This window comes from Euleptes europaea, chromosome 14 (genome assembly GCF_029931775.1).
Source record: "Euleptes europaea isolate rEulEur1 chromosome 14, rEulEur1.hap1, whole genome shotgun sequence".
In the NCBI taxonomy this organism is placed as follows: Eukaryota; Metazoa; Chordata; class Lepidosauria; order Squamata; family Sphaerodactylidae; genus Euleptes; species Euleptes europaea.
This window is the reverse complement of record NC_079325.1, coordinates 56177304-56202737: the sequence shown is the minus strand read 5'-3', so window position 1 is coordinate 56202737 and position 25434 is coordinate 56177304. Positions and strand designations below refer to the sequence as shown.

General features: G+C 47.3%; 1 protein-coding gene across 2 annotated transcripts in view; it reads right to left on the bottom strand.

Moving 5' to 3' along the window:
• Nucleotides 1-3279: 3279 nt before the first annotated feature.
• Nucleotides 3280-25434, bottom strand: part of ABL1 (ABL proto-oncogene 1, non-receptor tyrosine kinase) — a 253630-nt gene continuing 231475 nt past the window's right edge. For both annotated transcript variants that reach the window (XM_056860485.1, XM_056860486.1), the window contains exons 10-11: nt 23560-23724; nt 3280-4977 (exon numbers count right to left, since the gene is read on the bottom strand). In XM_056860485.1, coding sequence (XP_056716463.1) covers nt 3299-4977; nt 23560-23724 — 1844 coding nt within the window. In that variant the 3' untranslated portion in view covers nt 3280-3298. The remainder of the gene's footprint in view (nt 4978-23559; nt 23725-25434) is intronic.

Sequence of the window (25434 nt, the reverse complement as noted above, 5' to 3'; positions counted from 1 at the left end):
GGTCTGTTGACAAGAACACTCTGCCTTTCTTTGACATCAATTTATTTTAAAAAATACTAAGGAAGAAAATCTGGAATTATTTAAAAAACAAACACAAAGTCAGAAAGAGAAAAAGCCACGTACAGAAATGAAAGTGTGTGTGTGTCTCTGTACTGGACAATCATAAGCCGGGGTGAGAAAAGAGAAAACTGGCTCTGTGGGCATTAGGGAAGTGAAAAAGACACAGCAGCTATGTACAAATGGCAAAAGAGAAAGAAGAAAAGGCCTACACAAAGGTGTAATACGGAGATACAAATGCATACTATAGTGGCAGGAACAGATTATCAACCAAACGAGATCGGTACCTTTTGAAAAACAGTATAGTCCAAGAGGGAAGGGAATCTTTTGGATTTTTTCCCCTGCTTTTCGCTGTGCGTGTTTTCAAAGGCAGCCTGTGGTTGTGTTTTACTTTTTGTTTGTTTGTCACGTACAGAAAAGATTGCAGCAGTTTGGCAAAGAAGTGGGGGAAGAATAGAGGCTGAGAGACGGAATTGTTTAAAGAAAGGAGGGGAGTTATCAATTAAAAGTGGTTCGTGCTGAAGAGATTCAGAAAGATGGGGTAGGGGGAGGTCACTCCGCTCTCTCTCGCCTGCCTGCCTTCCATCTGAAGGAGCTAAATTGCCATTAATAGCTTGAAAGAGCATGACTCGGTTACAGAGAAAGCGTGGTCCTGAATGGCTCGGGAGCAAAATCGTGAGGAATGTGGAAACCAGGACTGGGAGACCGGTGGCAGCGGTGATGGGGGGCCGCGGGAAAGGGTGCCAAGTAGGGAAGGACAGTGACTCGCCTGCAGTTCACCAGCTGGGTACTGAGGCTTGTCGACTGAGGGGCCCTCTGCACCAGCAGCTCCAGCTGGGGGAAACGGTACCTGTCCCTGGCCTGTACCACTTTATAAGGGGGAAGGGAGAATAAGGACACATACCTGGAGCTGCCTTCTACTGAGTCAGACCACTGGTCAGCTACTCTGAAAGGCAGAGGCTCTCAGGTCGAAGTCGTTCATGTCCCTCAGTACTGGATGCCATTCCAAAAAACTTGAAGGTACCAGGGATTGAACCTGAGACCTTTGGCTTGCAAAGCAGATGCTCTAACACGCAGCCACAGGCCCGCCCCTACATGGAGCTCCCTCCTGTGTAAGACCCCTGCATATGGAAAGCTAGAATGTCAGGGTAGGGCAGGATGCTTCTCTGTCTCCCTGATATGCTAATTTTCCTACCCCAAAAGCCTGTCACTTTTTAGAAATAAAAGCAGGATTTGTGCTGCATATTTGGACAGGTCCTCTCAGATCTCCCTGCCTCACCACACCATCACACACACAATTTCTGCAGCTGCAAATAAGCCCACCTAAAGGTGCCTGTGACTTTTGTAATGGGGTGTTTCAAACAGCTGTAATAGGCCGGTGGGGGGAGAGACTTCCAAGTGAATTAAAGCTATTAAACCTGTCACGCCCACCCCACCCCCACAATGACAGCTCAGGAGTGGAGGGGACCTAATTTTTGGTTTGGCTCCCCTAAACAGCCAGAAATTCAGCAAGGGCCACAGCTTTGGCGATAGCAGAGCTCCTGCCCATCAGGGCTGCGCAAACTCAAAGGTGGACGGGCCTCCGCTCCCCTCGTTCCCACAGCCCTGATTTTGGGCCCATCTTGTTGGCTGCCCCCACCCCCGTTGCTCACTTGTGATCTTCTCTTCAGTTTGGCTCACCCAGAGAGAAGCTCCTGGAAAGTCCCCAGCTGGCCTTTCTGCCCTGCATTCCCTAAACCTCAGGTCACCGAGGAACACAACAGCACAGACATGGAGGCGCCTTCATTCTTATCTTTCCCCCCAGTCTATTTGTAAGAGCATGTGGGAATAAGACTCACCATTCCTCAGAGGAGCCCAGCCTCTGCATGAGTTGCTGTCCTGGACATGCCTCCCTTACTGGAAGAAGGCCAGCCCAGAATAGGACTTCATGCACTAGCCTGCCTGTGGGGGACAGTAGTTAGAAGGTCAGCCTGAGGAGACCCCAACCAAGCCATGAAGCTCACTGGGTCAGCTTGGGTCAACCGCACCCTCCCAGTCTAACCCACCCTCACAGGGCTGTTGAGAAGATAAAACAGAGGACAGGAGAACTGAGCGTGCTGTCTTGAGCTCTGAAGAGGAAGGGTGGGAGAAAAGTTATCTGACGACAGGCGTGGAGATGCCGTGGACAGTCTCACCTGAGGGTGACCTGGCCCCGCTGCTGCACCAGGAGTGAATAAATGATCCAATCTCAGCCCTGGTAGAGGCCTGGCAAAACTATTAACCTGCAGTGTGGGCTGATCAGAAGGTGGCTTGGCCAGAGCACTGGGGCATGCAGAGAGACAGTGGGCAGCTCCCTCTGTGAGCAAGTATTTAGGGTTTGATGGAACCTTTTTGTAATTTTATTCCCAGCAGCACCCCAGAATTTCTCTTGACGACACTCACTCCAGAACATGGTTTAGGACTTGTAGCTTTCACTGGCAGCTCGGCTGTCTCTCTTTCCAACAACAGCATCTTTCACAGAGATTGTTCAAGATAAGAGCCGAAAGGGGACAGGGGGATGCTTTTGGCCATCAAGACAGAGCTCAGGGCAATGACGGCCAGAGCTCTTCGTACAATGCTGGAATGTTGCAGGAACACCAACCTCATCCCCAATTACCGTCTTTGGGGCTGGGGCAAGAAAAGATGGGAGCAGGGCAACGTGCTGGGTGGATCCGGCTAGGAAAGTGCACTGTCCAGAGGGAAAAGGGAAGGGATCCCTCCAGGGCAGAAAAGAAGGGCGATCGCAGCCACCAGGCAACCCATTTAAAAGAATAATACAATATTAATAAGAATACAAGGATGAGGGGACCTCAGTGGGTCAAGTACTCCACAGCGAGAGGACTCTGAAGATTCAAACGGCGGCTGGGAAAGAGGGGAGGGGCGAGTCCCTGGCACGTGACCAACAGCCAGGCATGTCGCAACACCCTGATGGTTGGGGGGGGGGGTGAGGTAAGGCAGCCGTTTCGAGCAACATTACAGAGGTGGGATGCAGGCGGAGTCCAGGAGGGAGACTCTCCTGCCCAAGGCCGGTGGAAACAAGCAGGAGTGGTGCAAGAGCATGTGGTCCTTTCGGATTTTCCACCTTAGTCACTGAAATGGCCAGCCCCCAGGGATGCTCTCCGCCCCCTGCCGCAACTGCTTATAAATCCTTTCCAGAGTCAATCGGGGTCAGTTCTGGCCCTGGAACGAACAAACACACAAACAAACCACCTCCCAGCTTCTGCTACCTCTGGACAATATCGCTGATTTCTTTCACGGAACTGAGCAGCTTGCTAAAGTCCTGGGTGGCGGCAGGGCCTCCGCTGGCAGTGGCAGGGCAAATCTGCAGCTCTCGGAGGTTGTTCTCCAGCTTGTTGATGGCTTCGCGGAAGGCGAACTTGTTCCGCATCTGCTGGATGGAGTCAACGAAGCTCATGCAGAAGGTGTAGAGGTTCTTGCCGGCCTCCAGGACGGCACTGTGGCTGGCCATCTGCTCGGAGTTCTTGCTAATGGCCGTCCGCAGGGCCTCGGCGGTCTCCAAGACCATGCCCTTGGTGACAGTGCCGCTGGCAATCTTTTCCGGGGGCTGGCGGGTCTTCCGCAGGGACACCCGGGTGGAAATGAGAGGGATGAAGGCGGTGGAGGCTGGCTGATCCATGCTTGGGGTGGAGGAGATGGCGGGGACAGAGAAAACAGCAGAGGGGGCTGCAGGAGTCAGCACGAGCTTTGTGGAAGAGGGGGGCTTTGGTACAGAAGAGATCGCTGGCTTCTTCGTCCCCTCCGTTAACGAGTTCAGCTTGGGGGCTTCAACATTCACAGTGTCCACAGCCTGAGCTGGCGGCTTGCCCTTCATCCCGGGGGCATCGGGTCCTTCGTGGCCAGCCCCCAGGCACCCTTTGCTAGTTTTGCAAACAACGGCATTTGAGGAAAGAGGTGGTAGGGGAGCTGGTTTCAACTTGGCTGCTTTCCCCTTATCCTGCTTCATCTTCCTCCCTCGTGGCTCATCGGCAGAAGCCTTGCCGACAAACACACCCATGCCAGCTTTGGCGTTAGGGCCCTGCTCCGTTGTCAAGCCGCCTCCCAGGGCACTGGCTTTCCCAGTTTCCTCCTTGTGAGAAAGGCTTGCAGCGGGAGGGATGAGGGGCTGCCTCCGTCCAAGTTTCGGTGTCAAGGTGGGCGGGCTGGAGCCGGGGCTGGACTCGGGATCTCTGAGTGCGTCTTCGGGCACCTCCTCGTTTTTCTTGAGCAGCCGAGGAGGTGGGGTCACCGTCCCCCTGATGGCCAGGTCTGCCTTGGTCTCGTTGGTCCGCTTCCGAGGCAGGGCGGGCTTCTCGCTCTTGTGCCCGCCAAAGGTGGATGAGTCAAAGTGGCGCCCTGGGGACTGCAGGTTCCGGGGCAGTGTGACGGACTTCCACTCTGTGTCCTTGGCCCCATGGGGAACGCAAGAGGCCGAGCACGACCGCAGGAAGCGCTTGCTGGAGTTCAAGCCGCCCTCGTCTTCACTGCCCCCCGGACGGCTGTTGGGTGCGTGGCTGGGTTTCTTCCAGAGGTGGGGGGACAATAACCCTGAGTTCCCAGCCACACTCCCATTGGTGACTCCAACCTCACTGCCAGGGCTCAGAAATCTGGAACGATCTTCAATGTCTGCGGGGTGCGTGATGACGGCTCCGTTGCTGGCATCCCGATTCTCATCCTCACACCCTCCTCCCTTGCGGTCCAGATGGCTGTCCACCTCCCGGAAGGAGCTGCTGCGCTTTGGTGGGGTGGGGGCCATCTTCTTCTTCTTCTTAATCAGAGCGCTGAAGAGGTTCGTCTTTTTGTCTTTTGGGAGCAAGCGGTCGTCTTCATTTAAGCCACTCTCTGTGACGACTCTTTCCTTCCGCGGCAGCAGGGGAGAAACAGCTGGTTCATGCTCGGCAGAATCTGGGAGGGAGAGAGAGAGAATTAGATTACACTTTGCTTAAAGAACAAACCAATATTCTCCTCTTCAATATCCACAAGATGAGTAGGTGGCCCTTATGACCGCCGTGCCTGGCTGGGGACTTGAAAGCCAGCATATACCATCTGGATTGTTCACATTTACTGTAATAAGGCGGTTTAACAATTGACATAGATCTTCTAAAGTCTAAAAGTGCTCCACATCTGGACCAGACATCCTTATAATCACCCTGTAAGGCAGGGTGTAAGGATTATTACCCAAAGACAGTGGTGGTGGTAGGGGAAACATGGCTGAGAGACAATGACTTGGTCATGGCAACATTCAGACCTGAGATTTCCAACTCATTCTCATAACCATCACACTGTGACAATTGTAATACCCTCCTGTGGATGGTGCTTGCCAGTTCAGGCAAGAGGAAATGTATCCACCTGATGTTGTGCACACTCAAAGTGTCATTTAAAACAGGCCCCTACATATGCAATGCTACCGTAAGTAGCCAGGGTAACAAAGCCGCGCCATGCTCATCCAAGGCTACAGATCTCTGGCATGCTCACATTGCAAGCATAGTGCTCACTGGCCCAGTTGAAGCAACATCTGCAACATCGCCTGTCTAAGTTATTCTCAGCTGCCAGCATCATACTAAAGTCCAGCTCCATGTGATCCGTTCGACATGTCTGGAAGGGGGCTGAAGCCATCTGGGTTGCCACTGGTCTGTGGCAAGTGGCCTGCCTGTTGCTTCGCCTCAAGTGCAGACTGTGAACCACCAACTCAAATGTCACAGACCTTCCACAGGTTAGGCAGAGAATGACCACAGCGATACGTGACCTACTTCTGAGAGCCCCGGGTGGCAGCGCGGCATCCACCAACAGCAAAACGGGGGCCTCTCCTGCCGATCAGACATGCCTCAGCATCACAAAGATTTTCTTTAATAATTTTTTTATTATTTTCTCATGTATTACAATTAAATCATTTCCCATCATATAAATCTTATAAGTATAAACAAAGTAAAAACAAAAACAATTACCTATTACAAAGAAAAAGACTTCCCCTTCACTCTATTCTGTCTAGCATTTAATTTGTATATACTTTTGCCAACTTGTAATCCTCATTTGTAAATTTACATTATATTTATCTTATTTTATCAAATCCAGTTCATATAATATTCTAAAATATCTATAATAAGAAATTCAAATCTGGGATTATATCAACGAATATCCTTTAAATTGACCTATTAAAAATAATCTTCACAGTAAATTCTCCATGCCTCCCACTCCCCCCAAAATTGTTCATTATCACTTTCATTTATAAAAGCTGTAAGTTTAGCCATCTCCACCATTTCCAACATTTTGCTTATCCATTCTTTTTTCTCTGGTATCTTGTCAGTCTTTCATTTAGCTGCGTATATCAGTCTAGCCGCTGTTGTAGCATATATCAAAAATGTTCTATAAGTAAAGACAGAGTCTGGCACCATACTAAGAAGCATCATTTCAGGTGTTTTAGGTACATTCTGTTGTAAAATCACCCTTATTTCATTATATATCATTTCCCAAAATCTTTTAGCTTTTTCACAAGTCCACCAAGTATGATAAAAAGAACCAATTTCCTTTTTGCATTTCCAACAGTTTGGTGACATTGTGGGAGATGACATTGCTAATTTCTTGGGAGTTAGATACCATTTGTACATCATTTTATATATATTTTCTCTTAATAGTTGCGAAGATAGCAGTTTCAAGTCTTTTGTCCACAATCTCTCCCAATTTTGCAACTTTATATCATGTCCCAACATTTGTGCCCAACTGATCATAGTAGGTTTAATTCGGTCTTGTTCACAATCCAGTTCAAGCAATAGTTTATACATTTTAGATATTAAGTGGTCATTTATATCCAACAACAGTTTTTGCAAAGTTGATTTAGTCTTTAAAAAACCTGTTTTTAAGTCTTGTAGATAAACCGAATTAATTTGATGATATTGAAACCAAGATAGTACGTCTTTAACTTCTTCATATTCTTTAAGTGAACATTTCATACCATCCCATTTCAAAAGATGTTGATAAGTTATGAATTGATCTGGTCTCAGTGGGCGCAAAGTTAACATTTTCTTGAGATGAAATCCACAATGGAGTTTTTATTTCCAGCAGGTGTTTGTATCTAATCCATATCTTAAAAAGGGAAGATTTAACCATGTGTTGCTGAAATGATGCATGTATTTTGATTTTGTCATACCACAAATAACCGTGCCATCCACATATATTATTATAACCCTCAAGATCCAACAATCTTGTATTTTTTAAATCCATCCAATCTCTCAGCCATACCAAAGCTGCTGCTTCAGCATAAAGTTTAAAATTAGGAAGTGCAAGTCCACCCCTCTCCTTCAGGTCCATCAAATATTTATATGCAATTCTCGTTTTTTTACCTTGCCAAACAAAGTTCAATATATCTTTCCTCCAGGTATCAAAATACTTTACTTGGGAAATAATAGGTAAATTTTGAAACAAAAATAGTAATCTTGGAAGTATATTCATTTGTATCGTTGAAATGCGGCCTAGTAAAGATAGATTCTTGGTATTCCAAACCATCATGTCTTTTTTTATTTCTTTCCATAATTTGCCATAACTATTTACAACCAATTCCGCATTTTTAGAAGAAATCCAAATCCCCAAGTATTTCACTTGGTTTTCTGCCAGCCTGTCACATTCATAACAGATTGTTGTTCCAAACTAGTAACATTTTTAAATATCATCTGTGTTTTCTCTTGATTAATTTTAAATCCTGAGACTTTACTATACAAGTCCAATATCTCTCTCAGCCTGGTTGCTGATTGGGCTGGATTATCCAAAATTAATAACAAATCATCAGCAAATGCTCTCAATTTAAATTCTTGTTTTCTTATTTTCAAACCACATACATCCTCCGAGTCTCAAATCTTACAGCATAGGGATTCTAAAACCAAAATAAAAAGCAATGGGGAGAGAGGACAACCCTGTCTAGTCCCCTTTTGTATGATGCATTATCCCGACAGATTCATTTACCAATATTTTTGCTTGTTGCGTAGTATATATAGCATCTATACCTCTCCTAAACGTTTCCCCAAAGTTCATTGCTTTCAAAAAAATTTTTTCATATAATCCCAAGAGACCATATCAAAAGCTTTTTCTGCATCCAGGAAAACAAAAGCTACTTTATGTTGAATATTATATTCATAATACTCCATGGCATCCAAGAGTACTCTCACATTATCCTTAATTTGTCTTCCTGGGACAAAACCTGCTTGATCTTCATGTATAAGGTCCATAATAATTTTTTTAATTCTAGATGATAAAATTGAAGCATAAATTTTATAATCCACATTAAGCAGGTCAATAGTTAGTTACTCATTCAGGATCTCTCCCAGGTTTATGTATTAAAAAAATAAAAGCATGAGTCCATGTTTCTGGTAATGATCCTGTTTCCATTATTGAATTACAAAGTTCCAAAAAAGGTTTCATCAATAAAATTTAAAAGTACGGTAAAACATGGCAGTTATTCCATCAGGACCTGGAGTTTTATCTGTTTTTTGTTTTTTAAAAGCTTCATCCAGTTCTTCTAAAGAGATTGGCTCATCAAGTAGTTTCTGTTGGGCTATTGATAATTTTTTAATATTTGTAGAGTTTAAAAACTTTTCCATCTTTTTAATTGATATTTCATCTTTCTGATACAACTTCGCAAAGAAAGATACAAACTCCTTTTGAATGTCTGCCGTGGTATAAACAGGGCCTCTTTCCATTTGTAATTTAGCAATAATCCGTTTCTGAAATGAGTCTCGTAGTTGAGTTGCCAGAAATTTACCTGGTTTATTTGCCTGTTCAAAAAATCTTTGTTTTGCATATTTCAAATCATTTCTTCTGAAACCACCATATTCAATTGGTGTTTGAGGGCCTTCATCTTCTCCAATATATTGACTCTTTTTGTAATTCTAAAACTAACTTTTGTTCAAGTTTTTGTAAATCCCAGAGTATAGAGTTAGTCATCGGCATCTGTTGTTTACTCCAAGCCACATTCTTCTGAATCATAAATCCTCTTACTACTGCTTTGAAAGCATCCCATGTTATGTTTAATGTGGTTTCTCCATTCATATTAATTTCAAAATAGTCTTTAATCAAAGTAGATAATTCCTCTAACAACTTTTGATCTTTCAATAGTTTATCATTTAACTTCCATCTCAATGCTTGGCGATTGTTCCATTCAAAAGCAACCGGATTGTGATCAGAAAAAGTCCTTGGTATAATATGTATTTTGCGCAGTTGTGTAAAAATAGATTTGCTAGCCCAAATCATGTCAATCCTTGAATATGAATCATGTCTTGCTGAATAAAAAGTAAATTCTTTAGCTGTCGTATTCTTTGTTCTCCAAGTATCTTGTAAATCTAACTCAGTCATCATTTGGAAGAAGGTCTTTGGTAAAATTCCTTCCTTTTCCATCTTGGCTTGGGTTTTCTTATCAAAGGAAGGTGAAACAATGCCATTGAAATCACCCATCATTAAAATCTGTTCCTGGGCATGTTGAGACAAAACCTCATGTAAGTGTTCATAAAATTTAGCTTTCCCTTCATTGGGTGCATAAATGCCAACCACCAATGTTTTTTGGCCCAGTATTTTAGTCCGAATAATAATAATACGGCCTTCTTCATCTTTATATACCATTTCCGGAGTCAAGCTGGGATGTGCATAAATAACTACTCCTTTTGTCTTTGTTTTAGCTGACGTAATAAATGCTGGACCCAACATTTTTCTAACCAAATATTTTCTATCTTTTTTTGAGATATGAGTTTCCTGTAAACAAATTAATGTATATTTTTGCTTTTGTAACAATTTAAAAATTCTTGCTCTCTTTACTTTTTCATTGAGTCCATTGACATTCCAAGAGATAACTTTAGCCATTGTGATTCTTTAATATGGTATAAGTCTTATTGTCTGGTACCTCCTGACGCTCCTTTCAATGAAAGATCATCTTGTTCCTCTTCTCCTTCCACTTCCATTTCTGCAGAAAGATCCTCTGGAAAGTCTTTTTTATACTTCCTCATAAATTTCCCAATGTCTTGCAAAGTAGTGACTGTTGTCCTGACTCCCTTGTGCACGAAGGTTAATCCTTGTGGTAACACCCATCTGTAATTTATTCCATACTTCCTTAACATTGCAGTAAAATCTTTAAAGATGCTCCTTTTTGCCATTAAATGCCTGGGAATATCCTTCAGCACTATCAAGGTGGTGTCTCCTACTTTCATAGGGTTGTCATAGTGAAGTTTCATTATAGCATCCTTCATCCTAATGTCATAAAACGAAATCATAACGTCTCTTGGCCTGGTTTTCCTGAATCTAGCTGAAAGAGGAATCCTGTAGATTCTATTGACTGCCCGGTCTAATTCTTGTTCATTAATTTGAGTTAATTCTGCAAGATTTCTTATTAATTCTTGTCTGGAATCACCAAGGTGTTCATGGAAATTGCGTAGTCGTAGATTCGATTCTCTAACCTTCATATCCATCATAGCTAATTGGTCTTTTACTGTATCCTCCTGAACCAAAACTGCATCAATTTGCCTCTCATGACTTTCCACCTTCTTCTTAACTTCTTACTGATCTTCCATAACTTTCTTTAATGTTCCATCTAGTGTCTTCACCTCTGTAGTAATTGTGGTAACCTGAGTTTTCACTCCTTTCAATTCTTCAGCTACACAATCTATCTTTTGTGTCAAGGTATGTGTCATAGAATTCATCATAGTAGTAAGATGGTTTATTTGTTTTGACAGCTGCTCATGCTGCTTGGCTGCAGCCTCATTTTGTTTTACAAATAATTCTTGGATTTTTTTTCTCCATATTACCCTCTTGAGAGGAGTCCTTAGATTTGGACACCGCAGGTAAAACTAATGATCCAGATCTTGGTCGAGACATTTACCATTAGACCTGTTATTTTTGGTGATTTTGGCAAGTCCAACAAAAACAAATTTGAAGCTTGTGGGCAGATTAGTATTCGTTTACTAGCTGAAACACCAAAAAAATTTCACTCAAAAACCTTTCATATGGATAATATTTAAACTTTAAGTTTTCAAAAACCAACAAGTTTTTCAGGACGCTCTAGGTCGGCACAGGCAGGAAGTAGGAAGTAAGCCGGAAGTTATGCAGGCACAGACCTTCAGATGTCCCCGTTTTGTAGTTCTCTCACCAGCAGACCATTTAGATGTTACACCAGGGGATTTCTTCCGGTCCTGCGCATTTGATCCACTTCCCTTCTCACCGCAACGTCGTGATTCAGTCATGCAAGTTCATTCCTAGAGGCCTTCCGGTAGAAATCAAAACTTAAAGACGCAAATCGAAGGACTTCCCAGCCGGGTGGAGGTAATGTGACCAAGAAAAGGGAGGGTTTCCCCCTCCTCTCTCCTCAAACGTCACAAGTCTCTATTGGTCCCTCTAACGTCCATCAAAAAGTTGATTGTTTAGTCCGCCCACTGATTGATTTGATAAGGTCCTTGCCACGTTATCTGATGGCTAATCTCAATCGGAATAGTCTTATTCAATAGGGGAGGAGTAACGGGGTCCCCAGTAATTACTTGTGGTTCAGTAAGCTGTTTATCTAGCCAGTAAGATCAAAAGTATTCTTGTACTCACACAGACTTCGTAGAGTGAGGCATTTTTCTTGAGTTGGTTAATTAGTTGGTAAAAGGTGCTGGGGGCCCAAGCTTTAAGCCAAAGAAAATGCCCAAGGCGATGCTTTCTCCCCTCGATGCCGAAGCAGGACAGTGTCCAGACCTCCGGGGGACTTAAAAAAGCTCCCTCGGAGAGTGTGGGAGTCACACTGCTATCTTCTGGCTGCAGAGGAATTCCTGCATCCCAATCCACTGTTTAGGATCGGGTTGGTGTGCTAAAAGCACTCCAATTTAGAGCGTATCTTGGATTCTCCAGGGAACTTCCCTTGGAGACTGCTGCTGGGGCCGGCTCAGACACCGGAAGTCCCCTCAGCATCACAAAGATGAGCCACCAAACAGCGGCTGAACATGAGGGGGACTATTTTAAGCACGCAGTATGCCCAGGGTAATGATCCAGTGAACGGGACCCATCAGGGCAAAGGAAGAGAACCTGCTGCTCCAGGAAGCTGGCCACCTCTGCTGAAGAGAGAAGATAACCTTCAAGACAGAGATGCAGCCCCTTGGCTTTCCTGTCAACCTGGAACACCATCTGCCTCCTTTTGAGCAGGCAGGAAACTCCAAAGCAGGGTTCAGATCCACCAGGAGAAAGGCCTCATGGCCGCAGCCAGTCTCCCCAGTTTCACATGCTCAGCATCCACAGAGACAGCGGACTGTTTAATGTATTTTTCCCTACATCTGTTGGAAACCATTTCATGCCTCCTTAATGACTATCAGTTGTATAGTGCCAGAGGCTTTCGGGGCCCAGAGCCCACTTTGTCCGAGACCCTTCCCCTCCAGGCCTCTCTCAAAGCAGGCCTGAAAAGCGTCCATCACAACTCATCTGATTGTCTTCAAGATGCCACGCATCTCTCTGTTGCATCTGCTGTTGCAGACTTCATGCACCAGCCCCTCTGGAAATCTGTCTGCTGTACAACACAAGCCGACTTTCGCTCCAAGCAACTGATTGAAAGGCTGCTTAATTTCATGGTAGGTTTTTGTAAATAACCTTGGTGGCGCCCCTCGTCAGAATGATATTTGGTACCTGCCAAAAGCGATACTCTTCCGTGTGCACAGAACAGACACCCGACAACAATGGAGGCAGGCGGGGAATATCTAACCCTGCATTTTGCTCAAGAGGGAAAGAAAGTTGGAGATGGGGGGACCCTCTGCTTGCCTGTGGCTGGTGGGGGGAACATGACGCAGAAGAGTGTAACCAAGTGTCGGGGCAGCCTGCCTAGAGAATGCCCAAATGCTGGAACTTGGACTCAACACTGGCTCAAGCAGTGCAGCTTGGACGTGCCCCTGCCCTCTCTCCTGACCAACCCACCACACGGATCGGCAGTGCTGGGGGCAAGGCACGTTCAGACTTCTGTCTTGAGCACCTTCACATAGGCCCCTCGAAGCATGTAGAGGGCAACTCTAACATCTCCCTTTCTTCGCTGATGTAAACCTTCACCTGGCAACGCAAACCACCCTGAGCATCTTTTCCCTCTGTCAAAATCTCAACCGTCAGCTCCTTGGGGCAAGGACCTGGCTCACTGCGAAGTGCTGCACTCGGCTGGTCTTTCTGGCCCAGCCTGGTCTCCTCTGAGAACGTAGCCTTGTTACTCACCAAGAGGGCTCTTTCCGCTCTGAGGTACAAGGGCAACTTGGAGGTCGGGTTTTCCCGCCCATTGCTCGGGGAGGCAAGACCAAAATCTTACTTCCTGTCTCCTTGGCGGGAAAGCCTACGACTTCCTGTTTTTCAAGGAGCCTAAGCTATAGACAGGAGTAATAAACTAGAGGAAAAAACATTAATAAACACAACCAACAGGTATGGAATATAACAACATTTAAATGTCAGGTCTACAAACAGTGTAGAGTAGACGAGTATAACAAACTCTCAGTCAGAACAGTAGGAATGATAAGAAGTACTGGAGGGTTGAAAAGACTAGAGCGTAATTAACCCTGGATCATAATACCCCCATTGTATACAAGTGTTTTGGGCGGGGCAAGTTGCCCTTGTACCTCAGAGCGGAAAGAGCCCTCTCGGTGAGTAACAAGGCTAGTTCCCGCTCTGAGGGAAAGGGCAACTTGGAGCTCGGGATGTCCAAGAGCTATATTGTAACCGGGTGGGACTAATTGTCATTTTCTTTGACCACGTGCTGTAGCACTCTATGGCCGAAGACCGCCTCAGCAGATGCAAAGGAGTCAATGCGGTAGTGGCGTATGAAGGTGGAAAGGCTAGACCAGGTGGTCGCTCTGCAGATTTCCTCCACAGAGGCCTGTCTGCTCAAGGCTACAGTTGTAGCCGCGCTGCGGACTGAATGGGCCGTGATTCCGGCAGGGACGGGAATTTTATTGGCTTGGTAAGCTTCAGAGATGCAACGTTTGACCGCCCGGCTAATGGCGGGACGAGAGAGTCGCCAGCCCGTTGGGACCCGAGATGGAGATGAAAAGAGAGTCCGATACTCTGAAGGGAGCTGTCCGGCTAATGTAGATTTTTATGGCCCTGTGTACATCCAGGGTGTGCCATTCTTTCTCCCTGGCATTGGCTGGATCCGGGCAGAAGGATGGCAGGAGGAGTTCCTGCTGATGGTGAAAGGTAGAGTTCACCTTTGGGATAAAGGTAGGGTCTAGACGCAAGGTGACCTTATCCCTTTGAATAATGCAAAGTTCCTTCCTAATGGATAAGGCATCCAGTTTGGAGATTCTTCTTGCTGAGGTGAATGCGGTAAGAAAAATAGTTTTCATGCCCAGAAACTTGAGGGGAACTTCGCATAGAGGTTCGAAGGGCTTTTTTGTTAAGGCACGCAAGACCAGATGTAGTCTCCAGGTTGGGAACCGGTTGACGGGAGGCGGGTGCAACAGGGCCACACCTCTGAGGAAGGCCTTAACCTGAGGGTGTGAAGCCAGCTGGTGGCCGTCCAGGACAGGAATGACAGTGGCAATGACGGAGACCTGTTTGCGCAGGGTAGCCGCCCTCCGGTTTTGGATAACGCCATCCTGAAGGAATGCCAATAAGGTAGGGAGATCCACGTGTAGTGGGTCCTTAGTTTTTCCATGGCACCATCTGGTAAATGTCCTCCAGGTGTACTCGTAGATGTGCCTTGTGGAAGGGTGTCTGTCCTCGAGGATGGTGGAGATAACCTCTGGGCTTAATCCAAGTTGTGCCAGTCGGTGCCTTTCAATGTCCACACGCTGAGCTTGAACCAGGCCAGGTTGGGATGGGTGAGGGGGTCCCGCTGAAGCAGGTTCGGGAGTAAGGGCAGATGCCAGGGTCTTGTAAGCCCTTGGTCCGTAGAATCACCAAAAGCAACAACCCAGGCAGGTGGTCCTAAGGCCTGCTCCCCTTAGGGCCCCCTCCCGGCCTGAAAGGGAGCTGGCTTGTGGGGGTAGGTGGAGTGAAAGGCACGTACCAGCTGAGGGGCGGCAACATTGCGGGCGCATACCCATTCGTCATAGGCAGGGGGGAAGTGCCTCCAACGAACGAGATACTGGAGGGAGCCGTGGCGAATGCGAGAGTCCAGGATCTTAGTAACTTCGAAATGTTCCTCCCCCCCCCCCACCATCACCGGTCGCTCTGGAAGTGGGTCGGGTGCCACTCTGGGGAGGAAGTATGAGGTTTCAGAAGGCTTACATGGAAAACTGGATGGACACGCCTTAGTGCCTTTGGTAGAGAGAGTTCCACTGTAACTGAGTTGATGATATGAGAAACGGGGTAAGGTCCTCCATATTTGGCACTAAGTTTGTCACAAGGACGGGTGGATCGAAGGTTCTTGGTGGACGGGTAGACTAAGTCACCCACTTTATAGTTCTGGCTAGGAAACCGATGCTTGTCAGCTTGAGCCTTGTATTTACGTTTGGCTCGTTCCAAATTTTTAACTAGCCAGGGCCAGGTGGTGTGAATTGCTTCCACCCATGTAGCCACATCCACATCACCCTCCCCCCTGGAGACATTAAGTTGGTTGATAGGACCAAAATCTTGACCATACACTGCTTGAAACGGACTGAAACCTGTGGATTGGTGAACAGCATTGTTGTAGGCATATTCGGCAAAAGGCAACAATTCAACCCAATTATCTTGGTGGTAATTGACATAACAACGAAGGTAACATTCCAACACAGCATTGACACGTTCAGTTTGCCCGTCAGTCTGGGGATGGAAAGCACTAGAGAGACTCTGCTCCACCCCCACCAATTTAAGGAAAGCTTTCCAAAATTTAGCCACATAGGTGCCCTTGCGGTCGCTCACTATCTTCCGCGGGAAGGAATGTAGATGGAAGACATGTGACACAAAGAGGCAGGCCAGTTTCGGGGCGGAGGGAATACCTGTGCATGGGATGAGGTGTACCTGCTTGGAGAAAAGATCGGTAACAACCCATAAAACAGTCTTACCCTCACTAAGAGGGAGGTCAGTCATAAAATCCATCGCAATAACCTCCCAGGGCCTAGAGGGGATTTCCAACGGTTGCAAAAGTCCAGGGGGTTTCCCCTGAGAACGTTTGACAGTGGCACAAGTTGGGCAACCTCGAATGAAAGAGTCCACATCAGTACGCATTCCCGCCCACCAGAACTGCCTGCGCAACAAGTGAAGGGTCTTTAAGAATCCAAAGTGTCCCGCCGTTTTAGCTCCATGGTCTAGTTTTAAGACTTCCCTCCGCAAGTCTTTGGGCACGTATAGTTTGGAGTCTTTGTACCAGTAACCGCCATGTTCCAGAAGGGAAGGAGGGAGAGTGTGAGCGGAGAGCTCAGCCTGGCAAAGGGCACGGAGCGAGTCCAGGAAGGAATCAGGCAAGTCCATCTTATTCGGCGAGGTGGACGAGGTTGGCTGTGGAACAGGAGAGGGAATCGGAGGAGAGGGTGGAGAGGGCGGCTCATCCGAGTGTACGGGCGCCGGGGGGGTGGGCAAGACGGGCGAGGGAGCTGGGTTTGGTGGCTGACGTTGGGTCTGCAACCTGGTTTGGATGTCCAGAGTGGGTAGGAGACCCCTTTGCACCGGTGTGAATAAGGAGACCGTGGGATGGTCAACTTTGGTAGGATACTGGGGGAGTCTGGAGAGAGCGTCCGCCAGTACGTTCTGCTTACCAGGGACATGTTTGAGTATGAAATGAAATTGGGAAAAGAAGTCGGCCCACCGAAGTTGTTTCGCGGACAGTTTATGGGTACTAGTAAGGGCTTCCAGGTTTTTGTGATCGGTCCAGACTTCAAAGGGGACCCTGGAACCCTCAAGGAATTGTCGCCATGTAGTTAGAGCATGGTAGACGGCGGCCGCTTCTTTCTCCCAAATGGGCCAGTTGAGTTGGGAGTGCGCAAACCTTTTAGAAAAATAGGCGCAGATTCGTCCTTGGATGTCCTGTCCTTCTCAGCCAGGTCCATGTCATCCAATGCAGCGATTCGCAGGGCTATCTGGCTTAGGATCTGGCAAGTAGAGACCAAGACAAAGTCAGGACTGTTGGCCTACCCTCTCCAGGCGGGTAAACTGTTTGGTGAGCGCCTGGATAAGATGTTGGCTGAAACGAAGGGTAAAAAATGCATGATGCCCAAGTCTTTTAAAAAGGAGTCAAGAGGTTTCTCTCATTCCTTTCGCTCCTCTCATACCCTGCCCCGTTTCAGACAGGACCTTTCCCCTCCTGGTCCAACAATCATCAACAGTTCAGAGAGCAGGGTCGTTACAATTGTCCCTTTCAGCAGCACCAGTTCACGGGAGACAAAGGGGGAAAGTTCCAGAAATCAGCCAAGCAGTGACGCCGATGCTGTGCCTGTGGGTGGAAGGCTACAACTCTTCCACTCACAGTGGTTGGGATCCCAGACGGACGCCTGGGTCCTACAGGTGATTCAACACGGCTACAGAATCGAATTTCGTTCCACTCCTCCAGATCACTTCCTCCCATCACTGCAATCCCAATCACAGGTCAAGCACCTGAGAACCATGGATGCCATAAACCATCTCATAAACATCGGTGCAGTCGAAAGGGTGCCCTCCGAGGAACGCTTTACGGGCGTTTACTCCACCTTTTTCACCGTCCCAAAGAGAAATGGGGATTGGAGAGCCATCCTTGACCTGAAGTTTATCAACAGGTACGTGCCACCAAGACACTTCAGGATGGAGACCCTTCTGTCAATCATGGACACCCTGAAGCACGACTCATTTATGACTTCCATCGATCTCAAGGAGGTGTACCTTCACATACCCATTTTCCCTCATCATCGTCGTTTCCTGAGGTTCGCCTATCTATGGGAACACCTGCAGTTCAAGGCCCTCCCATTCGGCCTGGGATCCACCCCGAGGGTCTTCTCCAAGGTCTTGGTCACCTTGATAGCAGCACTACGCCAGGAGGGCATTCAGATTCATCCTTATTTAGACGACCTCCTCATCTGTGCCCCTTCGGAGGAGAGCTCACAGGCTCATACCAACAGAGTCATTCATCTGCTTGAAGACCATGGGTACCTGGTCAACTTCAACAAAAGCCACGTGATACCAACACAGAGCCTCTTACATCTAGGCGTTATCATAGACACTGCCACCGACACCATCTTTCTCCCAGAGGACAAGGTCAAGAAGATCTCCCAAAGGGCCAAACAGATTTCCAGGGCTCGACGTTCCCTTCTCCTTTCACTCGTGAGCCTACTAGGTCTAATGACTTCCTGCATCATTGCTGTCCCTTGGGCTCGATTCCATGCCCGGCCGTTACAATGGCTCTGAAGACCCTATCAGCACCTCATCACCAGGAAGGTCAACAAGATCATTCCCCTAACCCCTCTCGTCAGGGGCAGCCTCCTGTGGTGGGCTCAACCTTCCAACCTTCGAACAGGCAAATTATTCATCCTTCCAGACCCTGTACAACTCTTTACAGATGCTTCCCTGATGGGCTGGGGAGCCACTCTGGGGAAGGAGATGGTCCAAGGCATCTGGACTCCCTCGGAACAAAGGCTCCACATAAATGTCCTGGAGTTAAGAGCAGTATACCTGTCCTTGCGTCACTTCCAACATCTTCTGCTGCACCAACACGTCCTCATCAGAACGGACAATACTGCAACAAAGGCCCACCTGAACAAGCGGGGGGGGGGGTCCATATCGTCCTCCTTACACCAGGAGGCCAAGAAAATCTTCAGATGGGCAGAAAGGAACCTTTTACACATCCAGGCCAAGCACATTCAAGGCAATCTAATTGTCCAGGCCGATTGGTTGAGTCGCTGCTCGCTAGACGAGGGAGAATGGGCCCTATGCCCTCAAGCCTTCCACTTGGTGAACCAGATATCCGGCCCTCTTCTGGTGGACCTATTTGCATCGGAACTCAACCATCAGCTTCCCAGTTTCTATTCTAGGTTCCACTCCTCCCAAGCGGAACAAACAGATGCACTTCTAGCACTATGGCCTCCGGGGACCCACTATGCCTTCCCGCCTCTTCCCATTCTCCCAAGGGTCATCAGGAAGATACGGTCAGAGAAGGCATCACTAATCCTGATAACTCCGGACTGGCCTCGCAGATCCTGGTATTCCAACCTGATGGACATGTCGGTCCAAAGACCTGTCAGGAGCGGGCCTATTCTCGACGCTTCTCGACTCTCTGGGTTGTTTTGATTTCTCGCTTTGGAGATTCAGTAGCAGTCCTGCCGGGCTTGAGGGGTTATAAATCGCCGCAGACGTCTCTTTGGAATTAGGCTTTGCTCTCCCCTATCTACTACCATCTAAGCAACTATACAGAAGTAAGAATACCTACTCTCCTAAAATCTGAGTAAGTTTAAAAGAATTCTTTTGTTTTACCTGGATTTGGAAGTCCCGGGAGACTGCTAAATACATCTGTCGAATCCGTATCTCCCCACTCAATGTTTAAATGACTCTTTAAAAACAAGAAAAGATCAGATAACCCGGCAGGAATCTTATCAATTTGATCAGTGGGAAGACATAACAACTAAGATTTTTGAAAGACGCTTCAGTTACCAATCTGGAACTACTACGTATAAAGAGGAGGGAGGAGGAGAAATCTCCCCCACCCCGAAGAGTCGTCTTTCTAACTAAACAAAGCTTTCCTGCCACGTCCTTCCCGGAAACAATCTATCATCGCTAGAGAGCCAGAGAACTTGGAATCGGAAGTGTGGCATTAGTGTGTACTGGCAAATATCTCCCAAGTTCCTGAACACAAGGAACGGAAGGTTTACGACCTTGATTCCTGCAACACCTCTTTATTTACTACACTGGTATATTTGGCTGGATTTTACCAACTGAGTTTCAACAGAAATTCTCAGAAGAAGCAACCATGGAATATGGAACAATTCTCTGCTTTGATGAACATTTCATACCAACTTATTAATCAAAAACTGGATATCATCTTAGACGATCTTAAAGACATAAAAACCCAAATTATCACAATGAGGTCAGAGGTGATACTAGAGGGCCCTCTAGTTGACAAGAAAGATGAAGAACAGAAGAATCCTGCAAAGGAAATCGAGAACTACAATAGCCCAGCTGACAACGGATCTGAATGTGAGTGACTTTGACCTCTGTCTCTTCAATCTGCCTGATGAATTTTTAACATCTGCTTGGAGGACTTAATGAGTAGAAAAACTGAGGCCGTCAGGATCCTTTTCTTTGAATTTGAGATGCAAGATATTACAACGTGGATTTACCATGGAGATCATCTATCTGCAGAAGAGACTCTACCAACAATTTCCAAGGATGCTCTTCGATGCTTACTGTTAATGACGAAAAGAAGGAAATGCTGGAAATTCCAGACAAAGGGACTAATTTAAAAGAGTCTAGTTTCTCTTTTGGATGAGATTAAAAAGGAACCAGTTAAAAGGATTGGAAAATGGAAATAGAACCATATATGATATTAATTTACTAGAAATATAAAATGTATTAAATGAGTGTTAGGGAGAAATGGAGGACTTACAAAATAATTAATTTTTAATGGAAGTAATTGTTTTCTACTATACTAATCCATTTATTATTAGTGAGATTCACTATTTTTCTTCTTTTTTTCTTTTATTTTCTTTTCCCTTTTTTCTTTCTTTTATATGATAGTACTAACTATTAATAAATATTAGCAACAATATCAGGATTAGAATTTTATACAAAAGAGATTACTAATTTATCACAAGATGGAGGGAGGTGTAGGGGAAGTCACTATTTCTTTGATTATACACAAATATCTTTAACAATGTTTCCTATTTGTTTTTACTTTTTATTGTTTATGTCAATTGTTAAACTATGTGATGAATCATTCTGGAAAAATAATAAAAAAATTATTTAAAAAAAAGATTCATATGCACCTTTCTCTCTGTCTGCACCCTCAGAGTAGGAACAGATGGAAAGGTCATCCCTAGCCCTGGCATAGGCAGATGGGTAGGAAGCCTTGAGAGCTGCTTTTGTGGGCCAGTGACTGCAGCCTGGTTCGCTCATGAATACCCCCTCCACGTGGTCTGCCTGCCTATACATATTATCTAACAACTCCTCATCTCTGTAGAGCTTTTTGCTTGGCTAGATTGAATGCTAACCCTTCTATGGTAATGCAGGGCAGAATTCTGAATATACCATACTCAGACAGGATCTGCCCTGGCTCTTCTGGCTCTATTGACTCATTAGCCCATGCCCTTTTGGAATGCCGCTTTTACGAGGAACTTCAATCGCACTATATTTCCCCCCTTTTAATATACAAATCCAATGCCTCTGTGACTGACATAATGCCTTTTTTACTAAGCGATAGGGACCCCAAGGCTACATTGTCAGTGGCAAGATTTGTTTCAGTCCTTATATCCCTCCAACACTAGATATATGCTGCTCAAGATCAATTGATCAAGGAGCTTCTAAGGGATAAAAGGAAAAGGAAAGGTTCGCTCATGAGGGAGTGGGAGTGGGAGGGAGAGGCAGGCTGGTTTCCCCCTTGATGGACTGGGGCAGGGGCCGAGGTAGCATGGCTTGCCTGCCTCCTTTCTAGAACCCTTTCAATGGCCGCCTCCAGATCGAATAAGGAAAAAGAACCTCCCCCCTTTGCAGAGCCCTTTGCAGGGTAAGTTACCATCCGACGTATTCCGGGGCTACTGCAAGGTTGCGTGTACCGGCACATCCACTGACTGAGAGGTGGAGGGACGGTCAGCGGAGACGGACGCTGGGACACCTGAGCCACGCTTTGGGTCCCGTGTCCGCCTGCGGCTCTTAACAGGGGAGCCAGGCGTTTCCTTTCTCTTTCGTTTGGCACCTCCCGCCTTTTTAGTTGCTGCCGCTGCAGCTTTAACGGCGGCAGGGTCCGCGGGCTCTAAGATCCCTGGTGGTCCGCCTGGGCGGCCATCGGAGAGGGCTTCCAAATTGGTCCCTACGGAGCGATCGTAATCCTCCACAGACAATAAATCGTCCTCCCTGGGGGCTGACGAAGCTCCAGCTGCCATTTTGTGCGACGAAGCAGAGCCGGGGCAGAGCCACCACAGAAGGAGAGTGGGATGACAGAGAGAGACAGAGGGCAGAGAAAATAAATCTTTTTTTTTTTTTAAACAGAGGAGCAGCATGAGAGAGATAGATAAGGACAAGACAAACGCTGGACAAGGAAATTCTAGAAGGCAAGGCAGAGATCTGCAAAAGCGTGCTCTCCCCAGCGAAGACAGGACGAAAAACTGGAAGTCGTAGGCTTTCCCGCCAAGGAGACAGGAAGTAAGATTTTGGTCCTGCCTCCCCGAGCAATGGGCGGGAAAACCTGAGCTCCAAGTTGCCCTTTCCCTCAGAGCGGGAAGGAGCTCCTCTCAGTCATGAGCTGAGTCTCCAGCCAATGGCTCTGTTTCCCTCCAGTAGCCCAGCCCATGTTCTACTGAGGTCGACGGAGCCGGTGCCCTCAGGCTCTCGAATAATAGAATCACAGAGTTGGAAGGGACCACCAGGGTCATCTAGTCCAACCCCCTGCACAATGCAGGAAATTCACAACTACCTTCCCCCACACACACACACAGTGAACCCCATGCCCAGAAGATAGCCAAGATGCTCTCCCTCTTATCTGCTTAATGTCATAGAATCAGCACTGCTGACAGATGGCCATCTAACCTCTTCTTAAAAACCTCCAGGGAAGGAGCACTTACCACCTCCTGAGGAAGCCTGTTCCACTGAGGAACCGCTCTGTTAGAAAATTGTTTCCAATGTCTAGAAGAAAACTCTTTCGATTTAATTTCAACCCACTCGTTCTGGTCCGACCTTCTGGGGCAACAGAAAACAACTCAGCACCCTCCTCTATATGATATCCCTTCAAGTACTTGAAGATGGTTATCCCCTACCTGAATTTAAGAGCTGGGACCAGTTCAAGGTGTTTTCTCACCCCAAGGCAGGTTGGCTGGTTGCCTCCAGGGCCTGCTTGGGCCCAGACGGCAGAGGGAGGGACTCATAGGGGATGCCAATTGCTTCCCGGGATGGCTGGAAACCAGCTGAGCTCCTGCTGACCATCACTGCTCTCTTCCCTGCACCGTGCCGCGCGGCTGCTTGGGGGGTCCTTACTAGAAACCACTTCCCGTGCCCCAAGGTTTAAAAGTAGAATGGCCCAGAAAGCATTAGGAAGTAGGGTTGTCAGCCTCCAGGTGGGGCGTGAGGTCTCCTGGAATTACAGCTCATCCCCAGATGACAGAGATCAATTCCCCTGGAGAAAACAGAAGCTTTGGAGGGTGAACTCTACTGCACTGTACCCCACTGAGGTCCCTGTGCTCCCCGGGCTCTACCTTTGAATCTCCTGGAGTTTTCCAACCTGGTGCTGGCAACCCTACCCCGCTGCCGGTGGCCAGGAGGGAGCCGGAAACCCTATGAGGAAGTCACAAATAGGCCTGCCTAGGCACAGGGGAACCAGAAGCCAGGGATTCAAAAAGGTGCCCGAGGTGTCGTCCTTGGGCATTGTCTTCAGCCAGAGTTGCCTCCACTTCCCCTCTGGTCCACCTCGCAAGGCAAGTTGATACGCACCACATTCCCCCGTGCCTTTGGGGGGTGCCACCTCCAAACTTTCACTGCCGTCTTTGCATTCAGCTGCTCTTCTGGATGTTCTGGTTTTAGTCGGCAACTCCGGAGCTTGCAGTAAAGTGTTTACAACGCTCTTCATCCCTTGCTTTCCCAGTTCTTTTTCCACCTCTGAATTACAAAAAGGGGGGGGACAGGTCAGCAGGCTCGAACCAAAGGCAGCAACAGACACTGAACCCTTGCTTCAACTCCTCTGGGTTCCTCTGTCTCCTAACCCCCCCTCCAACGTTTTTCCCATTTCTTTCCCTTCTCATCCCCCCCCCCCCACTCCAATCTGCTCTGTGGTCTCTTCCCTGTAAGGCATTCAAAACACGCCACCTCTGTACAGGGTTTATTCCCATGCAAAACAAGGCAGGAAGACCATCAAAAACAAGGGGGGAATGTTACATTTACACACAAGTTATAGCTGTGTCCACCTTTTTTTTTAGGGAGGTCATCTTACATTCAAGGTTGTCTTCCTTACAAGTAAATATGACATATTCCCCCCCACCCCCTCCAACCCTCCGTCATGATGTGGGCTTCAAAGTTGCTTTTTTTTTGTACCACTGGGGCCTTTTATGGTTGGCTGTTTCCCTCATGGTCACCCCTCTGACGACTTCAGGTCTTTGTTGTGACTATGCATGCCGTTTCTAACTGTCACAGGTCACCTCGCTCTCCCCCTGTGTTTCCCCCCGTTTTGCCCGCATTTACAAATTCGAGATAAAACAGGACCCTCAAAACAAGGGCAAAACGCAGGGAAACGCACAGAGAGAGCGAGGCGACCTCTGACGGTTGGAAATGGCATGCATAATCCAAACGACCTGAAGGGGTGACCATGAGTGAAACAGCCAACCATAAAAGGCCTGGAGGTTTTTAGGGATGCAAATTCTACCCCAGAAGATCGGCACTGATGCTTATTCCACAAAGATAGACATGCTTCAGGCTGAAACAACCCAAAAGGTATATAAAGGTAAAGGTAGTCCCCTGCGCAAGCACTGGATCATTACTGTCCCATGGGGTGACGTCCCATCAAGATGTTTGCTAGGCAGAGTGTGTTTACGGGGTGGTTTGCTATTGCCTTCCCCAGTCATCTACACTTTACCCCCAGCAAGCTGGGTACTCATTTTACCGACCTGGGAAGGATGGAAGGCTGTGTCAACTTTGAGCCAGCTACCTGAAACCGACTTCCGGTGGGATTGAACTCAGGTCGTGAGCAGAGCTTTGACTACAGTACTGCAGCTTATCACTCTGCACCACTACATACGTCTGCCTAAATGCTGCCAATCTGGTCACAGGATTTATTTATTTAATTTTGTATTTCTAGCCCGCCCTCCCCCAGCGAAGCTGGGCTCTGCCTCTGTGTCCCTTGGGTCAAGAATGCTGAATGTTTGGGATAGGGCTGGGGTGGGGGGAGGAGAGAGAAGGCAAGAAGGGCAACGGGGAGAGCAGTAGCAGCATCCCAGCTTCCCCCTCTTCTCTCAGCCTTTCATGCTTTTGAAATCCAGACTGCAAACAACTTCAGGCAAGGACTTTTTCCGGTGTGTGTGTGGGGGGGTATTTATTCTGTAAAGCGCACCATGTACATTGATGCTGCTCTACAAACCGCACTATGCTTTTACTGAGTCTGCCCAACTGGTCAGTCTAGCCCAGTATCAGGAGGGCAGGAGCTTCTTACGGCTTCGGGTCTTTCCTCATCTTGTTGACTAGGGATTGAATCTGGGATCTCAGGCATACCAAGCAGGTGCTCGACCACCAAGCAATGGCCCATCCCCCGTTCTGCTTTACATCAGCACACCGCTGGTCCATGTAGCCCTGATCTTATTTGGAGTGACAGCCACTCTG